This window comes from Lynx canadensis, chromosome B3 (assembly GCF_007474595.2).
Source record: "Lynx canadensis isolate LIC74 chromosome B3, mLynCan4.pri.v2, whole genome shotgun sequence".
NCBI classification, from domain to species: domain Eukaryota; kingdom Metazoa; phylum Chordata; class Mammalia; order Carnivora; family Felidae; genus Lynx; species Lynx canadensis.
The window spans coordinates 73,762,159-73,780,839 of record NC_044308.2 but is presented as its reverse complement, the minus strand read 5'-3'; the positions used below and the strand labels follow the sequence as shown (position 1 = coordinate 73,780,839).

Sequence of the window (18,681 nt, the reverse complement as noted above, 5' to 3'; positions counted from 1 at the left end):
CCAGGGTCCCTCCGCGGCCTAGGGCAGGCAGCTCCGGGGGCCTGGCCAACCCCGTGGCCCCCGGGACAGCACGGAGCGCGCGCCCTTGGATGAGGTCCCGCAGCGACGCCCCGGCCCGCCCCGCTCCTCCTCCTGCCCGGCCAAGCTGCCTCCCATTTGGGGAGTTTTGTGGGCTTTCTTTCTCCTCCTCCAACCTCCGCGGAGGCCACGACTCAGGCGCCGCAGCTGGGGGCCGCCTCCATGGTGCGGGTCGGCCGCTGCTGAACTCAGCGAAACCGAGCCTGGCCTGGAGAAGGCCACACAGGAGGCCAAGGCCATGGCCATAGCCACGTCGGTGAGTCCACCAGGGAAAGGAGGAGGCTATTGGCCTCCACGGTCTGCCCTGCACTCCTGTCACTTTTATTTCTGCTTTCTCTTTGTCTCTCTCCCTGGGCCCTTTCTCCTCCGGGAGGCTGTGTCTCCCCCCCCCCCGCCCCCCCAACCCACTTTTGTTTCCCTTTCTCCCTCTCACTCCTCATCCCCAGCTCCTTCTGGGTCTAGGTTCCCTCATCTCCCCTCCTCCTCCCCATTCTCCTCTTTTCTTTCTAGTGGCTGCCTCTGGATGGAGGGGAGGGGGCAAGTCTAGCCCGAGTCCTATCTGCTGTTTTATGGGCGGGAACAGATGGCCACCGGTGGTCGCAGGGGCTTGTGATTGGGAGGCAAGTAAAAGGTTGGGAGGGGGCTGAATGGAGGTGGCTCCAGGAAAGTAGGAGAGGCCAAAGAGGCCCTTCTCTAGAGGAAGTATGGAGGAAAGGGGGGAAATTGAGCCAAAGAAGGAGATCTGTTAGGGAGACAGCAAAAATAGAGGGAGGAGGAGAGGTGATGTCAGCCAGCTTCTGGCCACTTTCCGGGGACTGGGGACAAAGGGAGGAGACAGCTGGCATGATGGGACAGTGGGAGGAGGCCTCCTAGAGAGTGTGTGGCCCACTGCCACTCTACCCGCCCACCCCACCCCCATCCCCAGTTAAGGCAGCCACTCCCTCACAAGTCAGCTGGGCCCCTGAGGAGGGGGTAGAGCAGAGGTGGCCACACCCATCATCAGTCAGTCTATCAGCAACTCTGGCCTGGGTTCCCGAAATTGTAAGGCCCAGAGGTCTGGCCCCATTGGATGGAATTCAGACCTGAGCACAAAGAGGAGCTCTCCACAGCCCCACCTCTGCTTTCTGTCCAGTGCACCTTATAGTCTGATTTCAAACAACTCTGTCCCCTTTCCACCGTTCCCTAGACGCTGTGATTCCCCAGGGAAAGCTAGTCTGCTGTGTGCCTTCTGGCCCCCTCTGAATGGGTGCTCTGAGAAGATTTATGAGGCTGGAAGCATGGCTCCTGACATTCTCCCATACCCCTCAAGGAGTTCGATTATCACTCTCAGACCAAACTCCTTTTAGCTCCTCAATCTGTGTGATGGTAAGATTAGCTCAGAGCCTGAAAATGGTGGGTGTATTCTGACATAAAGATGCTGGCACAGAAGCTGGTCAGCTTGTCAGCTTTGTGGTCCCAGGAGGTAGATTTTTCTTTTTACCTAGAGGTGGGAGGTGGCATTTGTGCCAATCAAACTCACAGGATCCTAATAACAGTTAATATCTATCGAGTATTTACTGGCCCTAGTTTATTTATTTTGAGAGAGAGAGAGAGCACACACACATGTGAACAGGGGAGGGGCAGAGAGAGAAAGAGAGATAGAGAGAGAAAGAATCCCAAGCAGTCTCCATGCTGTCAGTGCAGAGCCCAACTCAGAGTTCCATCCCATGAGTTGTGAGATCATGACCTGAGCAGAAATCAAGAGTCAGATGCTTAACCAACTGAGCCACCTGTGTGCCCCTGAAAATGGATATTTGGATATGGATATGAAATGGCACAAAGGAGGAAACTGAAGCTTGGGAAAGTTAAACAACCTACCCAGAGTCACCCAGCTAGGAAAGGATAGGGCCAGGACTTAAACGCAAGTCTGTCTGCTTCAGAACTGTGCTTTTAACCCACTGTCTAATCCAAAGTACTAATTTCTAATTTACACTTAGAAAAGTGTGGACCTAACCAGGAGTTTGTGTCATCTGGTTGGCATGTTTTCTTTCTGTGGGACAATATCCTTTTTTTTTTTTTTAAGTTTATTTTTGAGAGAGCAGATGTGCACACAAGCCAGGAAAGGGCAGAAAGAGGGGGACACAGGATCTGAAGCAGGCTCTGCGCTGATGGCAGAGAGCCCGACACAGGGCTTGAACCCACGAACTGCAAGACCATGACCTGAGTTAAGTCGGATGCTTAACTGACTGAGCCACCCAGGCACCCCAAACAATATCATTTAGAAGCCAAAATATAATCAGAAAATAGTTTGAGGAGTTTGGAATGAGGCAAGAGGAAAAAAGTCAGTTTGTTGTTAAAATCACCAAGCCATGAAGGGCTGGACAGCCTCTCCACCCAAGGGAAATGTCAGTCAAGAGGAACATGCACTCATGCTGGCTGAGCAGGGCCTCCTTCTCCAGGGCCTGGTGGCCAAATGCAGTCTGCCAGAGATCTTTAGCTTGAGATGTTTTACTGAATTAGCCCACATGAATTACCTATTAGGTAGTTATGTCTAACTACTAACTACCTGCTCTCCACCACCACTGCCTGGGATCCTGCCAGCAGGTGCAGTCATTTAGCAAACATAACCAAACCAGAATATATTTTGATATTGTGAGTGGTGTAAGCTTGATTCTACCAAAGAACAACATGGAACCAGAGCCCTGTGAGGGGTGGCTACCAAAGGGAAATTGGGAATAATGAAGATTTCATAATGTATTTGAGTCATGTTTGAGTCATGGACTCTACTTAACCAAGAGGTTAAGTTACTAACATATGAAGAAAAGTAGAACCTTACGTTTGTGATTGTGGAGAGATAATAGGGGGTGATTGAGAACGCGGACTCTGGAGTCAAACAGCCTGGGGTTCATGTGTTGTAGGCAAAGTCCTACTCTCTCTGTCCCAGTCTCCTTTCCAAATGGGGATAATGAAGGCTGCTTCCTCATAAGCTTGTTTTTTTTAATTTTTTATTTATCTTTTAATTTTTTTTAATGTTTATTTTTATTTTTGAGAGAGTGAGAGGGACAGAGAGAGAGGGAGATACACAATCCAAAGCAGGCTCCTGGCTCTGAGCTGTCAGCTCAGAGCCTGATGCAGGGCTCGAGCTCACAAACCATGAGATCATGACCTAAGCCAAAGCCAGCCGCTTAACTGACTGAGCCACCCAGGAGCACCATAAGCTTGTTTTTGTTGTTGTTGTTTTAAAGTTTATTTATTTATTTTCAGAGAGCAAGAGAGTGGGGGAGGAGCAGAGAGAGAGGGAGAGAGAAAGAATCCCAAGCAGGCTCCACATTGTTAGCATAGAGCCCAATGCAGGGCTCGATCTCCTGAGCCATGAGATCTTGACCTGAGCCAAAATTAAGAGTTGGATGCTTGACTGACTGAGCCACCCAGGCGCCCCACTCACAAGGTTGTTTTAAGGATTAAATGAGATGATTAGTGTAATGACTTGCACAGTGTCTGGATACATAATTTGCACTTAGTATCTGTGACTTACCACCTTAGCATGTGACTCTTGGAGGAAAAAAACTTAGATGTCCCGACCAGACAGGACTGGAAACAGGATGGTAAATGCTTGCTCTTGGTTGGTCTGCCAGTCCCGCCACACACACACACACACACACACACACACACACTCACACACTGGAGTGTATACACTTTTCTCCTCTCCATGGTAACCTCAACTTCCTCTGATAGAACCTTATTTGCTCAGACTGAGAACAAAAGCATTGCTTCAGTTTCTGTTTTCTTCCTTTTTATGCCTAGGCACTGTCTGGGCTGCATTTTTCCCAGTCTCCCTCAGATTGATGGGTGTCTGCTGCCACTTAATCTAACCTTCTGCTTGTGGGGGATGCTGACTGGGAAACAGGAAGGGTGAAGAAGATTCTTTGGGAGACGTTAGCAGGGCTTTCTCATGTACACAAAGCTTTGGAGGAAATTCATTCAATATATGTTCACTGAGCCCTGATTCCAGGTGGAGCCCTATTGCAGGGGCTAGGAATACATCAGTCCCTGCTCCCCAGAGCTTATAGGGCAGGGGAATAAATAGATAAGAAATGAAATAGGCAAATAGTGTAAAGTATTATGAAGGGAACAGTAGTGGAGATGACACAGAATGGGGTGGGGAGAAGAGTGAAGAAAAGACCTCTTCGAGAAGGAGACACTTAAGGAGAACTGAAGGATAAAAAAAGGGCCAGTCAGATGACGAGTCAGGGCAAGAGCATTCTGGGTCAAGGAAACCACAAGTGCAAAGGCCCTGAGGTGAGAATTTCTTTAGTTCAAGGAATAGAAAGGAAGAGGAGGAATGCAGGGGATGCAGCTGGAGACCAGGCAGGACCAGTCAGGAAGAGCGGAGTCAGGAGGTCAGATTTTTAGCTTGTGGGAAATGGGGAGCTCCAAAATGTTTGAGCAAGGAATGTCATGACCTGATATATATGTGTGAGACCCATCTCCCCATTCCCACCTCACCCACCAGGCCCAGTTGGCTCGGGCACTCTACGACAACACTGCTGAGTCCCCCCAGGAGCTGTCCTTCCGCCGAGGGGATGTTCTACGGGTACTGCAGAGGGAGGGTGCTGGTGGGCTGGACGGCTGGTGCCTCTGTTCCCTGCATGGCCAGCAGGGCATTGTGCCCGCCAACAGAGTGAAGCTCCTTCCTGCTGGCCCGGCACCCCAGCCCAGCCTCACCCAGGTGCTCCCAGCCCAGCATGGCTCACCACATCCAGCCCCAGAGCACAGCAATGAGGACCAGGAGGTGAGAGCTAGAGCCCTCCCATCCCCAAACCAGAAGAGCCTAGTTCCCCTTCACTGGTGCCTGCGGCGAGGTGGGGCAGGGCAGTCCCTGAGACCGCAGCTCTTCACTGATCCTGTACTATGTGAAACCTGCCTGCCAACCCTTCCTCGGCTCTGTTTCCCCATTGGTACGGGGTGGGGGCTGGAAGGGATCTAAGCTCCTGTAAGGCATACATTATCTGCTTCCTGGTCCTGACCCACACATCTGTCTTGATCCCCCAGGTATATGTGGTGCCACCCCCAGCTCGGCCCTGTCCTACCTTAGGACCTTCACCTGGACCCTGCCCGCCCTCCCCTGATCCCATCTACAAGGTCCCCAGAGGGAGTGGGACCCAATCAGCTGCCCCTGGAGATGCCTTGGAGGTGAGGACCAGAGGTCTGTGTATGTTGGTCAGGGAACAGAGGGCTCTCAGTGGGGTCCACTGCTGAGGCTGAGGGTAACTGGTGGCTCTGCTCCCTCTCCAGGTCTATGATGTGCCCCCCACTGCCCTCCGAGTTCCCTCCAGTGGCCCCTACGACTCCCCTGCCTCCTTTACCCGCCCTCTAGCGCGGGTTGCCTCACAGGCCCCTGAAGAGGATGAAGCTCCCTATGATGTGCCTTTGGCCCCAAAGCCACCGTCAGAACTGGAGCCAGATCTGGAGTGGGAGGGAGGCCGGGAACCAGAGCCTCCCCTCTACGCTGCCCCCTCCAACCTGAAACGGGCATCAGCCCTGCTCAATCTGTATGAAGCACCAGAGGAACTGCTAGCAGATGGGGAAGGTGGAGGCACTGATGAGGGCATCTACGATGTGCCCCTGCTCGGGCCGGAGGCACCCCCTTCTCCAGAGCCCCCAGGAGCCTCTGCCTCCAATGACCTGGACACCTTGGCCCTGCTTCTGGCCAGAAGCCCCCCACTCCCACACAGGCCCCGTTTGCCCTCAGCTGAGAGCCTGTCCCGCCGCCCTCTGCCTGCCCTGCCTGTTCCTGAGGCCCCCAACCCTTCCCCAGCTCCCTCTCCTGCTCCAGGCCGAAAGGGCAGCATCCAGGACCGGCCTCTGCCCCCACCCCCACCTCGCCTGCCTGGCTATGGGGGCCCCAAGGTTGAGGGGGATCCAGAAGGTGGGGAGGTAGAGGATGATCCAGCAGGACACCACAATGAGTATGAGGGCATCCCGATGGCCGAGGAATATGACTATGTCCACCTGAAGGTGAGCTCACCTCCCAACACCCCCACCGGAAATGCCCCCAAGAGAGCCAAGGGGAGGAGTGAGAAGGTCTGGGACCCAGAGGGACCCTCCCTTTCTTCACTGGCCATGCACCTTATGGCCTGGGTCACCAGTACTTGGTCCCACCACTTGTACTGGTGCCACATTCCTTCTAAACCCAGCCTAGGGTCCCCAAGTCATCTGACCTGCCACCAGGGCTTCTCCCAGACCTGGAGTCAAGGGACTGGAATCTCTGATGGCAGAAGAAACCTCAGGAAGGAAGGCGGAGGGGGAAGGGGCAGGAACACGGGGAGGCCACCTTCCCTGCTCCCCCACCACTGCACTGAGACCCTGATCCCTCCTGCAGGGCATGGATAAAGCTCAGGGATCTAGGCCCCTGGATAAAGCCTTCCCAGGGGATCCTGAACTGCTGGAGAGGGGGCCACCGGAGCAGCAGGTAACCCTGTGGGTCAGTGCTAGAGAAGGGGGACCAGGAAGAGGAACCATCAAGGGAGAGATATTAGGATAGGGGTAAGAGCTCGGTGAGCCAGAGCTGGACTACAGAGGAGTCAGCATGAAGGAGCTGAGACCTGAAAAAGAGTATTAGGAATTCAGAAAGAGGGGAAAGAATGTGTTGGAGAGGAATCAGAAAACCGAGCAGCCAGGGAAGCAGAGAGAGTTCTGGGATGTGGGTCAGAGCTAGGCCAGGTAACTTCTGAGGCTCCTTCCAACTGTGAATTCCTGGGTTCCTAAGAGACCTGGCTTCTAATCCCGGCTCCACCAGTAAGCAGCCAGGGTCCCTGAAGCCACCAGATAATCTCTCTGGGCCTCAGAAAAGTGAGGTGGCCTCCTCAACTGTGTGGACCAGTCCTGAGCGTAGTAGCTACTGTTTATCGGGTATTTACCAAGTACGGACCCTGTGCTAATAAGCACATCGCATGTGTCAACACTAATCACAGCCATAGTTAGTACTCATATGGTGCTCACAATGTACAGTGTTCTGTTCTAAGCCCTTTCTATATGCTGCATCATTAACTGCACCACAGCCTTGGGAGGCAGATACTAGAACTGCACTATCCAGTATGGTAGCCACTAGTCATGTGCGGCTCTTAGGCTCTTGAAATGTGGCTAGTCTGAATCAAAAAGTGCTGTAACTATAAAACGCACACCAGGTTTTGCAGGCTTAGTATGAGAAGAAATCTAAGTAATTTATATGTTGATTATAGGTTGAAATTACAATTTTTATATCTGGAGTTAAAACATTCCAGTTTGTTTCTTTTTCTTAACATCGCTACTAGAAAAATTTTAATTACACATGTGGTTTACATTATGTTGATCCTGGACAGCATGGTACCAGATTCTCCATTTTAGATTATAAGGAAACAAGTTCAGTTTGAATCTAGATTTATCTGACATCACCTCTGGGCACTTTCCTGCCACTGGCTGTGAGAATTTAAATTTTCTGATGAGCAGAGGGAAGAGCTCAGGTAGAAAGGATAGAATGAGGAACAGAGGGAGGGAAGGAGGGAGGAAACGATTGCAAAAGTGGCACTACTGAGAGCATCCCGCCAACCACTCCTCTTGCCCTCAGGAGGCCCTGTCTGCAGGGGAGCCGCTGGATCTGCCCACCGGAGATCTACAGCTCTTGCATTTCTACGCCGGGCAGTGCCAGAGCCACTACTCAGCACTGCAGGCAGCCGTGGCGGCCCTGATGTCCAGCACCCAGGCCAACCAGCCCCCACCCCTCTTCGTGCCCCATGGCAAGCGGGTGGTGGTGGCCGCTCACCGTCTGGTGTTTGTTGGGGACACCCTGGGCCGGCTGGCAGCCTCCGCCCCTCTGCGAGCACAGGTCGGGGCTGCAGGTACAGCGCTGGGCCAGGCATTGCGAGCCACTGTGCTGGCTGTCAAGGGGGCCGCCCTGGGCTACCCGTCCCGCCTTGCGGCCCAAGAGATGACACAGCGTGTGGCAGAGCTGGCAGGGCAGGCCCTGCAGTTCACCACTCTGCTCTCCAGCCTGGCCCCCTGAGGGTCCTGCTCTGTCCCTCTCCTGCCTGCCAGAGCCCCCTTTTGGGCCTTGGGTGGCAGGAGGGCTCTGTTTTTAGGGACCAGGAGAGGTGGGGACATCTCTCCCCTTCCAGTCATCTCAGCCTCTCACAGAGATGTCCCTCCCCCTTCCCCCCACAGCTTTTTGTACGAGCCATTTTGTATAAATTATTTATATTTAATATTATTCCCTGCTTTGTCAGGGGCAGGTGCCAGGCCCCTTGGGGCAGGGAGGAACTGGACTCTTTCCCTCAGCCTGGGGTGGAAGTTCTTGGTCACTGCACTGCCACCCACCTCTGAAAGCTTGGCCCCCCAGAGAATCGGGTGGCTGAAACCTGGAGCCATCCAGATCCCTTTTTTTGTCCTGGTTCTTGGCTCTAGGACATCAGCACCTTACTGTTAGCTGAAAGTGACGGCATGATTTTGACCACCCAGAATGTGGAGGTCTGGGAGAGGCCTAAGGGCTCCTCCCCACAGCAGGCAGGACAGAACTGGGCCTCAATAAGCCCTGCTGTCTGGTTCTCTGACTCTGCTTCTTGGGCACCTGGGGGAGGGGCCAGGCCTGGCACCCCTAGGCCAAACCTATGGAATACACACTGTGGGCAGGATGTCTTTAGGTTTGGGGGGGGGAGATTTTGCTGTTTTTTTCCAAAAACTATTCATTCGGTGGGTTTCACCTCCCATGATGTGCCAAGCACAGTTCTGAAGGTACATTGTGCGGGTGGGATGGATATAACTGAGTCAGTTAAAATAAGTAAATAAAAAAGAATACCTGCCACAGATTTGACAGTTGCTGGTAATGGAAATGAACAGGGTGATGTGAGGGACTAACTGGATGAAGGAGAGGCTGTTGAAGGAGACTTTAGATGGGATGGTTGAGAGTAATAGCTGAGCTGAGGCCCCAGGGATGAGAGAACTGAGAAGAGTCTGAGAACTAGCATTCCCAGAAGGCAGACACTGTTAGTGATGGGGGCTTTTCCACCAAGACTTCATTATCATATGATGTCATTAGAGAGTTGCACTTGTGGAGAGGTTGGCCTCACAAGAGCCTTGAAAGGTGCAATGCTGAAGACATCATCCCAGTGAAGGCCTGTTTTCAGCTTGGCACCACAGGACAGCTCTGGCCAACTGGAAAGTGCTGCTGGCTGGCCTGGGCACCCTCCGCCTTAGATTAACCCAAGAAGGTCTGGCCCCTTAAACCTTCCTTCCCAGTCCTCCTGCTCACTGCCTTTCTAGACACACCTTCTTTTAGAGGAGCCGAGGGGCAGGTGAATGCAATTAGTCCATAGTCCTCATGCTTTGGTGAAATTGATGAGCCATGGCTTAGATGGGGGATCGCTCCAGCCATTTACCACAGGGAAGAAATCCAAGCCACAGATGCATTGCTTCATTTGTGCTTTTTCCCAAATGACATTTTAGCACAGTGACTGGATTAGAGGCACCCCAAGCTTCAGTCACAGTTCAGGTCTCTTGGCACCCTCTATGCATTTGCCTTCTCCATTTTGGGTTCCTTCTTTCTCATATCACCCTTAAAGAAAACTCACTTCCAGATTCTGGGGTCACCAAAATGCACACTATGTATTGAAGACTTATAACAGGGCTGTCCTCCATCTCCCAGGAAGAATGTAAAGAGATCAACCTGGAAATCAAGTCAGAGGTTTCAGTGCAAGTCCCAGATCTGCCATGTACCCATGTGTCTGTGGGTAAATCCTGTGAGTCCCTCTGAGTCCTGAGCTTATCTTTAATATGAGGATGATCATAATGGTCTCACAGGGTTGTTGAGAGGCCATACAAGATAATACATGTGAAGGGCCCAGAGCCACATAAAGTTAAGGGATTATAATTCCAGGGCAGACATAAGGACACAGACAAATGAATCCCCAAGGAATGCTGACTGTGACAGCACCAAAGTAAATCCTAAAGAGATACTGAAATGAGCTGGGGGGGGGGGGGGGGGGGCGGAGGGGAGCAGTGGGAAGCTGCTTAATGTATTGGAAGGCTTCTCATATCTGGAAATTTTCTGAACAGAGGAGGCAAATTGGAAGTGCGGTCCAGTGGAGAGAAGAAGCAATGGATTTCCTGGCTGAGACTAACAGGACACTCCTCTATAGCCCTTACTTTAGATGAAGAATCAAGTACCTGTTAGGTATCAAATCTCTTAGAGAAGTGTACCTCTAACTTGAATGTACTTATTCATGGGGATCTGGTTAAAATGGAGATTATTATTCAAAGGCTTGGATTCTGCATTTCTGATAAGCTCCTGGATGACCTGGGAGCTCTAGTCTGTAAGTCACACTTTTGAGTAGTAATTCTAGGGGTTAAGGAAGGCTTCTCTGAGACAAATGTGCAAATATGCTGAAGGATGAGGAGAACTGACTAGGAGAGGACAAGCCTTCAAGCCATAAAGATTAACTTGTCCAAGGGCCCTGTGACATTGAAAAAAAAACTGAAAGAAGTCCAGTGTGATGAGTGCAGTTTGGGGAAAGAAGCGAGGTGGAGCACCAGGGAGCATGGGACCAGGCCTACAGGAGCATGTATGAGGCTCCTGGAACATTAGCATTTATTTATACCTTGTCGGTGAGGAAAAGCCACTGAAGGCTGTTAAGCAGGAAAGGGACATGAACAGATCTGCATTATGAAAAAAAAACAAACACTCCATCTGCACTATAAATACAGATAAGGGAACAGGGCAGAAACAGTGGATGCAGAACACCAGTTAGGAGGCCCAAGTAGTCTGTGCAACAGGTAGCTTGACTAATGGTAGAAAAGCAGAGTATCTGAGAACTATGCAGGAAGGAAAATGGACAGGGTTTTGTAAACGATTTGATATGGGGGTAAGGAGGAGTCCTTGTAAGGGCTGTCACCTTGAACATATGGTCACAGTTGAATGGTGAGGGTACCATTCACAAGGCAAAGAAGCACTAGAAGACATTACAGGGGAAGAGCGTGAGTTTGGTCTTGGATGTATTGAGTTTGAGGTCCTTGTGAGTCACCCAAGGTTAAGAAGATGAATAAGAGGTGGCTACATAGGTCTGGGGCTCAGAAGAGAGGTGTGAGCTAGAGGTGTAAATCCAGGGATTAGGTTTGTGTTGTTTACATTGGGAGTGAATGAGGCTGAGGCTGTGAGCATGGGTGAGATCCCAAGGTGGAAAGAACAATGAAATGAGAGGAGGGCCCAGGACCAAGCCTCAGGTTCGAAGACACTGAATGATGGTGAAGAGGTGGAGGAGGAGCCTGCCATGGAGAAAAAAGGAGCAAGAGAAAGAAAATCAGGAGAGTGTGAGACTTAGCAGCCAAAAAAGAAAGTGTTTAGAGGAAGGGGTGGTCAACAGTGCCAAACGATGCTGAGGATGAGGAAGACTCCGCCAGGGTGGGGGTGCTGAAACCCAGAGATGTGGTCTTGTAGAGGACTGCAGCCAGGGCTGAGTACAGAGCCCAGCCCAGCCCAGCCCTCCATGTTCATCCCCTGTACTGTAGTCGCCAGTATAAATGGCTGTCTCCCCAGTAAGCTACTCCAAGGTGGGTCTTGTCCATCCTGTTATCTCCCAAAGCCTAGCACAAGGCCAGGCACATAATAGATGCTTAATAAATTTTACCGATGAATGAGTGGATGCATGGAAAGATGGATGGATGGTTGGATGAATGAATGAGGAGGAAGAATTGGAAGCAAATGAGGTATCTCTGGCAACTGCCTGGACTAGCTACTATCCTTCAGCTTTCTTTCCTTTTACCGCAATGGCCCGCAGACCCAGAGAACGGAGACAGAGCCCCTGGGCCCTGGCCCCCCTTCCTCTCTCTGACGAAGAGTCTGGACCGAAGGTTCTGCTGACGTGGGAAGGGGAGGAGAGTCTGGAGGAAGGGGAGGGGAAAGCAGCGCAGAGATCGCAGAGACGAAGGAGGCGCCCGCGGCTGCAGACCTGCAGAGCGGGGTCTCTCCAGCCTCTGTATCCGGGCATCGGTGCCCCCACTGGGCCAAAGGACAGCGCATCCTTTTGGTGCGGGCCGACAGGGCCTCCGCGGTCGGCAAGCTGGCTCCCCGGGTGGCCACCGGGACCCCCGAGCCCAATGGCGGGGGCGGCAGCAAAATCGACAGCACTGTAGAGATCACTCCCAGCCCCAACGGAGTAAGTGCCCGCGCCCCCGGGGCTACGCCATCATCCCCCCGCACCCGCGCTGAAAGCCTGGCATTTTCCTCCCGCGCACTCCCGGCCCCTGACCGCCTTCCTCGCGCCGGCTCTCCTCCCTTGCTCTGCGGCTTTCTCCGCTTCACCCTTCTCCCCCCACCCCCCAGCAGGTCGGGACCCTCGGAGATGCGGTGCCCACGGAGCAGCTGCAGGGTGAGCGGGAGCGCGAAAGGGAGCGGGAGGGGGAGGGCGACGCGGGCGGCGACGGAATGGGCAGCAGCCTGTCGCTGGCCGTGCCCCCCGGCCCCCTCAGCTTTGAAGCGCTGCTCGCCCAGGTGGGGGCGCTGGGCGGCGGCCAGCAGCTGCAGCTCGGCCTCTGCTGTCTGCCCGTGCTCTTCGTGGCGCTGGGCATGGCCTCGGACCCCATCTTCACCCTGGCACCCCCACTGCACTGCCACTACGGAGGCTTCGCCCCCAACGCCTCCGGCTGGGAGCAGCCCCCCAACGCCAGCGGCGTCAGCGTCGCCAGCGCGGCCTTAGCAGCCAGCGCCGCCAGCCGCGTCGCCACCAGTACGGACCCCTCGTGCAGCGGCTTTGCCCCGCCGGACTTCAACCATTGCCTCAAGGACTGGGACTATAACGGTCTGCCGGTGCTCACCACCAACGCCATTGGCCAGGTGAGGCAGCCTGCTGGGCCGCGGGTCTGGGGGCGGGCCGAGAGCGAGGAGCAAAGGGCCTCAAGCCCCCTGTATCCCTCTCACATCCCCAGTGGGATCTAGTGTGTGACCTGGGCTGGCAGGTGATCCTGGAGCAGATTCTCTTCATCTTGGGCTTTGCCTCTGGCTACCTGTTCCTGGGCTACCCGGCGGACAGGTGAGGGCTGCCGTGGGGATGGGGCAAGTAGAGAGGAGGGGGTGCTAGGTTGGCTAGCCCAGGCAAGTGGCCTTTCCAAGAGGTCGAAGAGGATCCGCTGGACTCTACAGTCTTCTGGACTTCTGTTCAATGATATGCAGCCCATCCCTGTCTCAACTTCACTCCCCATCAAGAAATACTCCTTCCATACCTCTTCTGCACAAGGGGACACTACCACATATTCCCCATCCCCATATCCTTGGATCAGTGGCTAATCTCCAAAGACAATAGCCCCATCCCCACTGATCAAAAACTATCTCCACAGATCAAAAGTCCTAGCTCCTCCTCTATTGTGCCTGTCATCACTAACCACCTCCCTCTCCATCTTCACAGACCCATCCCCACTAATAGCCCCGTCCACATGATGGATTCCATCTCGAGGGCCTTATTCCTATAGACCATTACATTAATTCCTAAGTATCAACAGCCACAATCCCACTGACCTGTATAGTTCAATTCTACAAACAAATGACTCCACCCTTATGGGTCAGTTGTCCAAACCCCATAGATCAATGACCACAATAGCACCCCCTCCCCCAGAGATTAATAGTCCCATCCTCATGGGTCTTCAGTGCTCTTAGATCCTCTCAGATCAAAAGCCCAATTTGCATGAATCAAGGACCTTATCTCAAAAGTCAACAGCCTATCCCCACCAACCAATAGCTTTTCCCAGGGATCAAAACTCCCAATTCCTCTAATTCTTGACACCATCAGCACTGACCAAGTATTGCATCTCCACTGATCATCCTCATAGATTATTAGACTCATCTCCACCCATATACAGTCCCATCCAAATGGGTTAATAGCTCAACTTCCACGGATCAAAGACAACCCAACAGTCAATAATCCCTAAAATCAATACCTATCCTCACTGCCTAATAGTCACATACCCACAGGTCAACAGCCCATTCTCATGCATCAGTGGCCTCATTCCCATAGACCAATAGCATCATTCCTATGGAATAATACCCTCATCCCCAAATTCCAATAATTCAGTCTCCTAAATTCGGTACCCTTAGCCTCATTAACCAATAAGCTCACCCCCATGGAAAAATGGCCCCATTGTGTGGGTCAGTAGTTTCACTCTCAGAGATCAGTCCCCCTTCCCAATGATCAGTGACCCCTATCTTCATCCCCATAGATCAGTGGTCTTATCCCCAAAGATCAATAGCCCAGCCTGTCAAGGATCAGTAGTCCTGTCCTCCACTGACTCATACTCAGTGACCATCACCACTGACCAATAGTCTCAGCTTCTCTGGTCTGTGACCCCCCCTGCTTACGGATTATCCCCATGAATTCATATCCCCATAGGTTCATCCCCACTGACCAACAGCCCCATCCACCCAAGGACTAATGTTCCCACCCCATCCCCAAAGATCATCTGTCCAATCTTCAAAGGTTAATGATCATCCCCATTGATCAATACTTTTACCCCATGTATTAATAAATAGTTCCATTCCCATGGATCAGTGGATCTTCTGGCAAAGGACCCTATCCCCACTGACCATCATTATGGGTTAATTGACCCATGAAACAGCCCATAGAACAATGGCCATATCCCCCCCAAATCAATCAGTCCCCTAAGATCAATAGCTACATTTCACTAATACTATCCCCATGCATAAGTAGCCAATGGCCCCACCTTCAGGGATCTATAGTCCCAACCCCGTATATCAGTGATTTCATCTCCTCTGACAAGTATGAGCACAAGCTTTATCCCCACTGACCTGACCAGTATGAGCAAGACAAGCTCTATCCCCACTAACCAATCTATCCCCAGAAATCAATGGTTCTAAGTCTCCTAAACAATATCCTGTCCCCTCTAATGGTTGGTCTCACTTCCATGCTCTCATCTCTGACCAATAGCCCCATCCACAAGAGTCCATGGTCCCACCCCTGCAGAACCATAACTACATCCCAGTGGCCAGTGGCCAGACATCACTTATCCATGGTCCCCTTCCCTTCCCATCTTCTCTAGCCTCAGTCCAACTTTTTACCCCAGTCCTCATACCTCCAAGTTTGAAGGGGGCAGCTGGGCCCCACCCAGCAACTCCTCTTCCAGGGAGTCTGGGTGACCAGAGGCCCTCCCCACTTTCCAGGTTTGGCCGTCGAGGGATTGTGCTGCTGACCTTGGGGTTGGTGGGCCCCTGCGGAGTGGGAGGGGCTGCCGCAGGCTCCTCCACAGGTGTCATGGCCCTCCGATTCCTCCTGGGCTTTCTGCTTGCCGGAGTTGACCTTGGTGTCTACCTAATGCGTGAGTGGCAACTTCCCAGATGTCCTTCCCTTGGGGCTCATGCCTGCCTGTCTGCATTCCCAGGCTGTTCCCACTGCCCCCTAGGATCCCCTCAGTCCCTTTTCAGTCCCCAATTTCAGCTGTCCAGGATCTCAGCTGCCTTTCTGCCCCAGCCTTTGAAGGATCCAGGGACTTTGCTTTTCTCCACACCCCTCCCCGCCAGCCCTCCAATCTTTAAGGCCTTCCTTGCCCTTGACTTACTGCTGTCAGGGAATGGAGCTTTATTTAAAAATGAAATCCTGACTAGCTGTATGTCCTTGAACAAGGGTTGATATGAAGGTCAAATAAGAGGCCTGATGTGAAAGGCCCTGTAAACTGGGAATGCTGAACCCACCAGGGACTCTGACCCTTGAGCCCTCCCAAGTTTGAGGAGAGGAGAGAGGACTGAACAGTCTCTCCACTCTTTGCCACTCAGAGGTTAGTCTGTGGGAGGTGATGACTACAGCCTCCACTCTGGGTCTGACTTTGCTCTCTGTCCTCCCTCCCTTTCTTCTCCTCTCTCCCATGCCTCCTTCCTCCCTGGCGTCTCCTCCCTGTCCCTGCTGTATCTCTAGGCCTGGAACTGTGCGACCCAACCCAGAGGCTTCGGGTGGCCCTGGCAGGGGAGTTGGTGGGGGTGGGGGGGCACTTCCTGTTCCTGGGCCTGGCCCTTGTCTCTAAGGACTGGCGATTTCTTCAGCGAATGATCACCGCTCCCTGCATCCTCTTCCTGTTTTATGGGTTAGTATCATCCTCCACCTGTTGTCTGGCCATTTCCACCTCTATCTCCAGCCTGGCTCTAGCCTAGAGACCTTTCCTCTTCTCCACTGCCCTTTGTCCAGGCCTGCCCCAGCCCTAGCCCTTCAGAGGTGGGAGTTTCCCACCCCTGGATCAGGAGACCTCAGAGTGCACCCCCACCCCCACCCCTAGCTGGCCTGGTTTGTTTCTGGAGTCTGCGAGGTGGCTAATAGTGAAGCGACAGATTGAGGAGGCGCAATCCGTGCTGAGGATCCTGGCTGAGCGGAACCGGCCCCATGGGCAGATGCTGGGAGAGGAGGCCCAGGAGGCCCTGCAGGGTAAGAGACAGGGGTCCCTACAGGTGATGCTTCACATGTACACATGACAGTGCCCTCTCCATGGTTACAGCTGTGCCACCTCTCAGGGTCCCCACCACCCATGTGGAGGACCCTGGGTTCAGCTGTTTCTTCTAACAGACAGCTCCTCTCTCTTTCCCAAAGACCTGGAGAACACCTGCCCTCTCCCTGCAACATCCTCCTTTTCCTTCGCCTCCCTCCTCAACTACCGCAACATCTGGAAAAATCTGCTTATCCTGGGCTTCACCAAGTGAGCCTGGGTGTCTGAGCCAAGGGCCAGGCCAGTAGCTGGAATGGGGGCTGGCTGGGTGGGGAAGGCCTGAGGACCCCTGCCAAGGGCAGCCAGGGTGGTGGAAGGCTGTGGATGGGGATTCAGACACTGCTGTTTGCTTTGTCCCCCTTCTCACAGCTTTATTGCCCATGCCATTCGCCACTGCTACCAGCCTGTGGGAGGAGGAGGGAGCCCATCGGACTTCTACCTGTGCTCTCTGCTGGCCAGTGGCACAGCAGCCCTGGCTTGCGTCTTCCTGGGGGTTACCGTGGACCGATTTGGCCGCCGGGGCATCCTGCTACTCTCAATGACCCTCACTGGCATTGCGTCCCTGGTCCTGCTGGGCCTGTGGGATTGTGAGCATCTTCCCTTACCCACAGTGTGGGCTGAGCAAAGGAACCCCAGCAGAGGTGCCTCAGGCAGGCTTAGCCACTACCTCCCAAGTCCAGACCAGACCCTGCCCAGATCTTCCACAATCCTCCCCACCAGACCACACAACCCTGTCTGTTCTCCCTAGTCGATTAGTGGATGCCCAGAGAGCCCACCTTGCTAGAGCCATGGGATCAGAGAACCAAGGGGATGAAGCCAGGGACTAGGCCACGCGTGATCTCCTCACTTCAATTCACATCCTCCCTCTTGGCCCTCCAGATCTGAATGAGGCTGCCATCACCACTTTCTCTGTCCTTGGCCTCTTCTCCTCCCAAGCTGCTGGCATCCTCAGCACCCTCCTCGCTGCTGAAGTCATCCCTACCACTGTCCGGTGAGCGCAGTGTTGCTGGGGCTGAGGAAGGGCCTGAGGGAGGGAGGGGAAAGTGCTGGAGAAGGGTTGGGGTGAGGCCCATGGTTAGAGGCTGAATGCCTCCTCCATCTCTCCCAGGGGCCGAGGCCTGGGCCTGATCATGGCACTGGGAGCTCTTGGAGGGCTGAGTGGCCCAGCCCAGCGCCTCCACATGGGCCACGGAGCCTTCCTGCAGCATGTGGTCCTGGCGGCCTGTGCCCTCCTCTGCATCCTCAGCATCATGCTTCTGCCGGAGACCAAGCGCAAACTCCTGCCCGAAGTGCTGCGGGATGGGGAGCTGTGCCGCCGGCCTTCCCTGCTGCGGCAGCCACCCCCTAACCGCTGTGACCATGTCCCACTGCTTGCCACACCCAACCCTGCCCTCTGAGTGGCCTCTGAGCACCCTGGCAGGAGGCTGGCTTGTACGGAAAGGTGGTATAAGGCCCTGGCGACCCGATTGGGAGGACTGAGTGAGGAAGGCAGGGCTGTCCAGAAGGCTCAGAGGCACCTCATGCCAGCCATTGAGGAGAGCTCAGAGGGCTGTCCCCACCCCCATCTCCTCCCTGCTGCTTTGTGTTCACTTCCTTGGCAAGAGTCAGGGGACAGGGAGCGAGCTCCACAGTGTAACCACTAGGTCTGGGCTCCATCCTGTGCCCAAAGACATCCTCCCAGACCTCGTTCTTTCTTGCTCTATCATTCTGTTTCAATAAAGACATTTTGAATAAATGAGCATATCATAGCCTGGACTTTCCTCCCTTCTGTTGTACTGTCTCTTCGGGGAAGGTTTCTCTTAGTGGAACCAAAATCAGCAACAATCTCCCTTCCCCCTTCCCCTGGGCCTTCCCCCCTCCCCCCACCCCATGTTACTTTACAGACAGCCACCACCCTTTACTGATGGCTTGCTATGCAGCTAAAGACTGGGCTAGGCACTTTACAAACTTCACTTAATCATTTAGTCCCTTCCAACACTGCAAGGTAGGTGTTCGGTCAATTAAAAGTTTTGTGTTGTGTTGCAGCCAATGAGAACTGACCATACTAAACTTAAACGAAAATGGGAATTTATTAGAGGGATTTGGTGGGGCAGGTTGTAGTAGGGAGCTCACAGAGAAGCGGAA

General features: G+C 53.4%; 2 protein-coding genes across 4 annotated transcripts; both read left to right on the top strand.

Annotated features, from left to right (window-relative positions):
- The first annotated feature begins 84 nt into the window (after positions 1-84).
- EFS (embryonal Fyn-associated substrate) lies at positions 85-8,895 on the top strand. Its single transcript, XM_030318732.1, has 6 exons — positions 85-334; positions 4,571-4,849; positions 5,110-5,250; positions 5,353-6,075; positions 6,440-6,529; positions 7,664-8,895. The coding sequence occupies exons 1-6, from the start codon at positions 317-319 to the stop codon at positions 8,096-8,098; spliced, it is 1,686 nt and encodes a 561-aa protein (XP_030174592.1). The 5' UTR covers positions 85-316; the 3' UTR covers positions 8,099-8,895.
- Positions 8,896-10,128: 1,233 nt separating this feature from the next.
- SLC22A17 (solute carrier family 22 member 17) lies at positions 10,129-18,305 on the top strand. Of its 3 annotated transcripts, none has more exons than XM_030318727.2 (10): positions 10,129-12,239; positions 12,410-12,916; positions 13,009-13,112; positions 15,251-15,405; positions 15,999-16,164; positions 16,354-16,499; positions 16,662-16,767; positions 16,927-17,198; positions 17,437-17,548; positions 17,666-18,305. In XM_030318727.2, exons 2-10 carry the CDS (start codon positions 12,509-12,511, stop codon positions 17,952-17,954), a joined length of 1,758 nt encoding a protein of 585 aa, XP_030174587.1. In that variant the 5' UTR covers positions 10,129-12,239; positions 12,410-12,508; the 3' UTR covers positions 17,955-18,305. The 3 variants fall into 3 exon arrangements, with proteins under 3 accessions (XP_030174587.1, XP_030174586.1, XP_030174588.1); XM_030318726.2 differs by having other exon boundaries at positions 12,407-12,916; XM_030318728.2 differs by having other exon boundaries at positions 10,133-12,239; positions 12,407-12,916; positions 16,927-17,144.
- The last annotated feature ends 376 nt before the right edge of the window (positions 18,306-18,681 follow it).

What these genes read in the sequence shown, in the direction of transcription:
- EFS (XM_030318732.1), top strand. An exon ending in ATGACTATGTCCACCTGAAG is followed by an intron (nt 6,076 to 6,439) that starts GTGAGCTCACCT and finishes TCCCTCCTGCAG; the next exon opens with GGCATGGATAAAGCTCAGGG. An exon ending in GGGGGCCACCGGAGCAGCAG is followed by an intron (nt 6,530 to 7,663) that starts GTAACCCTGTGG and finishes TCTTGCCCTCAG; the next exon opens with GAGGCCCTGTCTGCAGGGGA.
- SLC22A17 (XM_030318727.2), top strand. Translation starts at nt 12,509, where the DNA reads ATGGGCAGCAGCCTGTCGCTGGCCGTGCCCCCCGGCCCCCTCAGCTTT. An exon ending in CTGGGCTACCCGGCGGACAG is followed by an intron (nt 13,113 to 15,250) that starts GTGAGGGCTGCC and finishes CCCACTTTCCAG; the next exon opens with GTTTGGCCGTCGAGGGATTG. An exon ending in CTTATCCTGGGCTTCACCAA is followed by an intron (nt 16,768 to 16,926) that starts GTGAGCCTGGGT and finishes CCCTTCTCACAG; the next exon opens with CTTTATTGCCCATGCCATTC.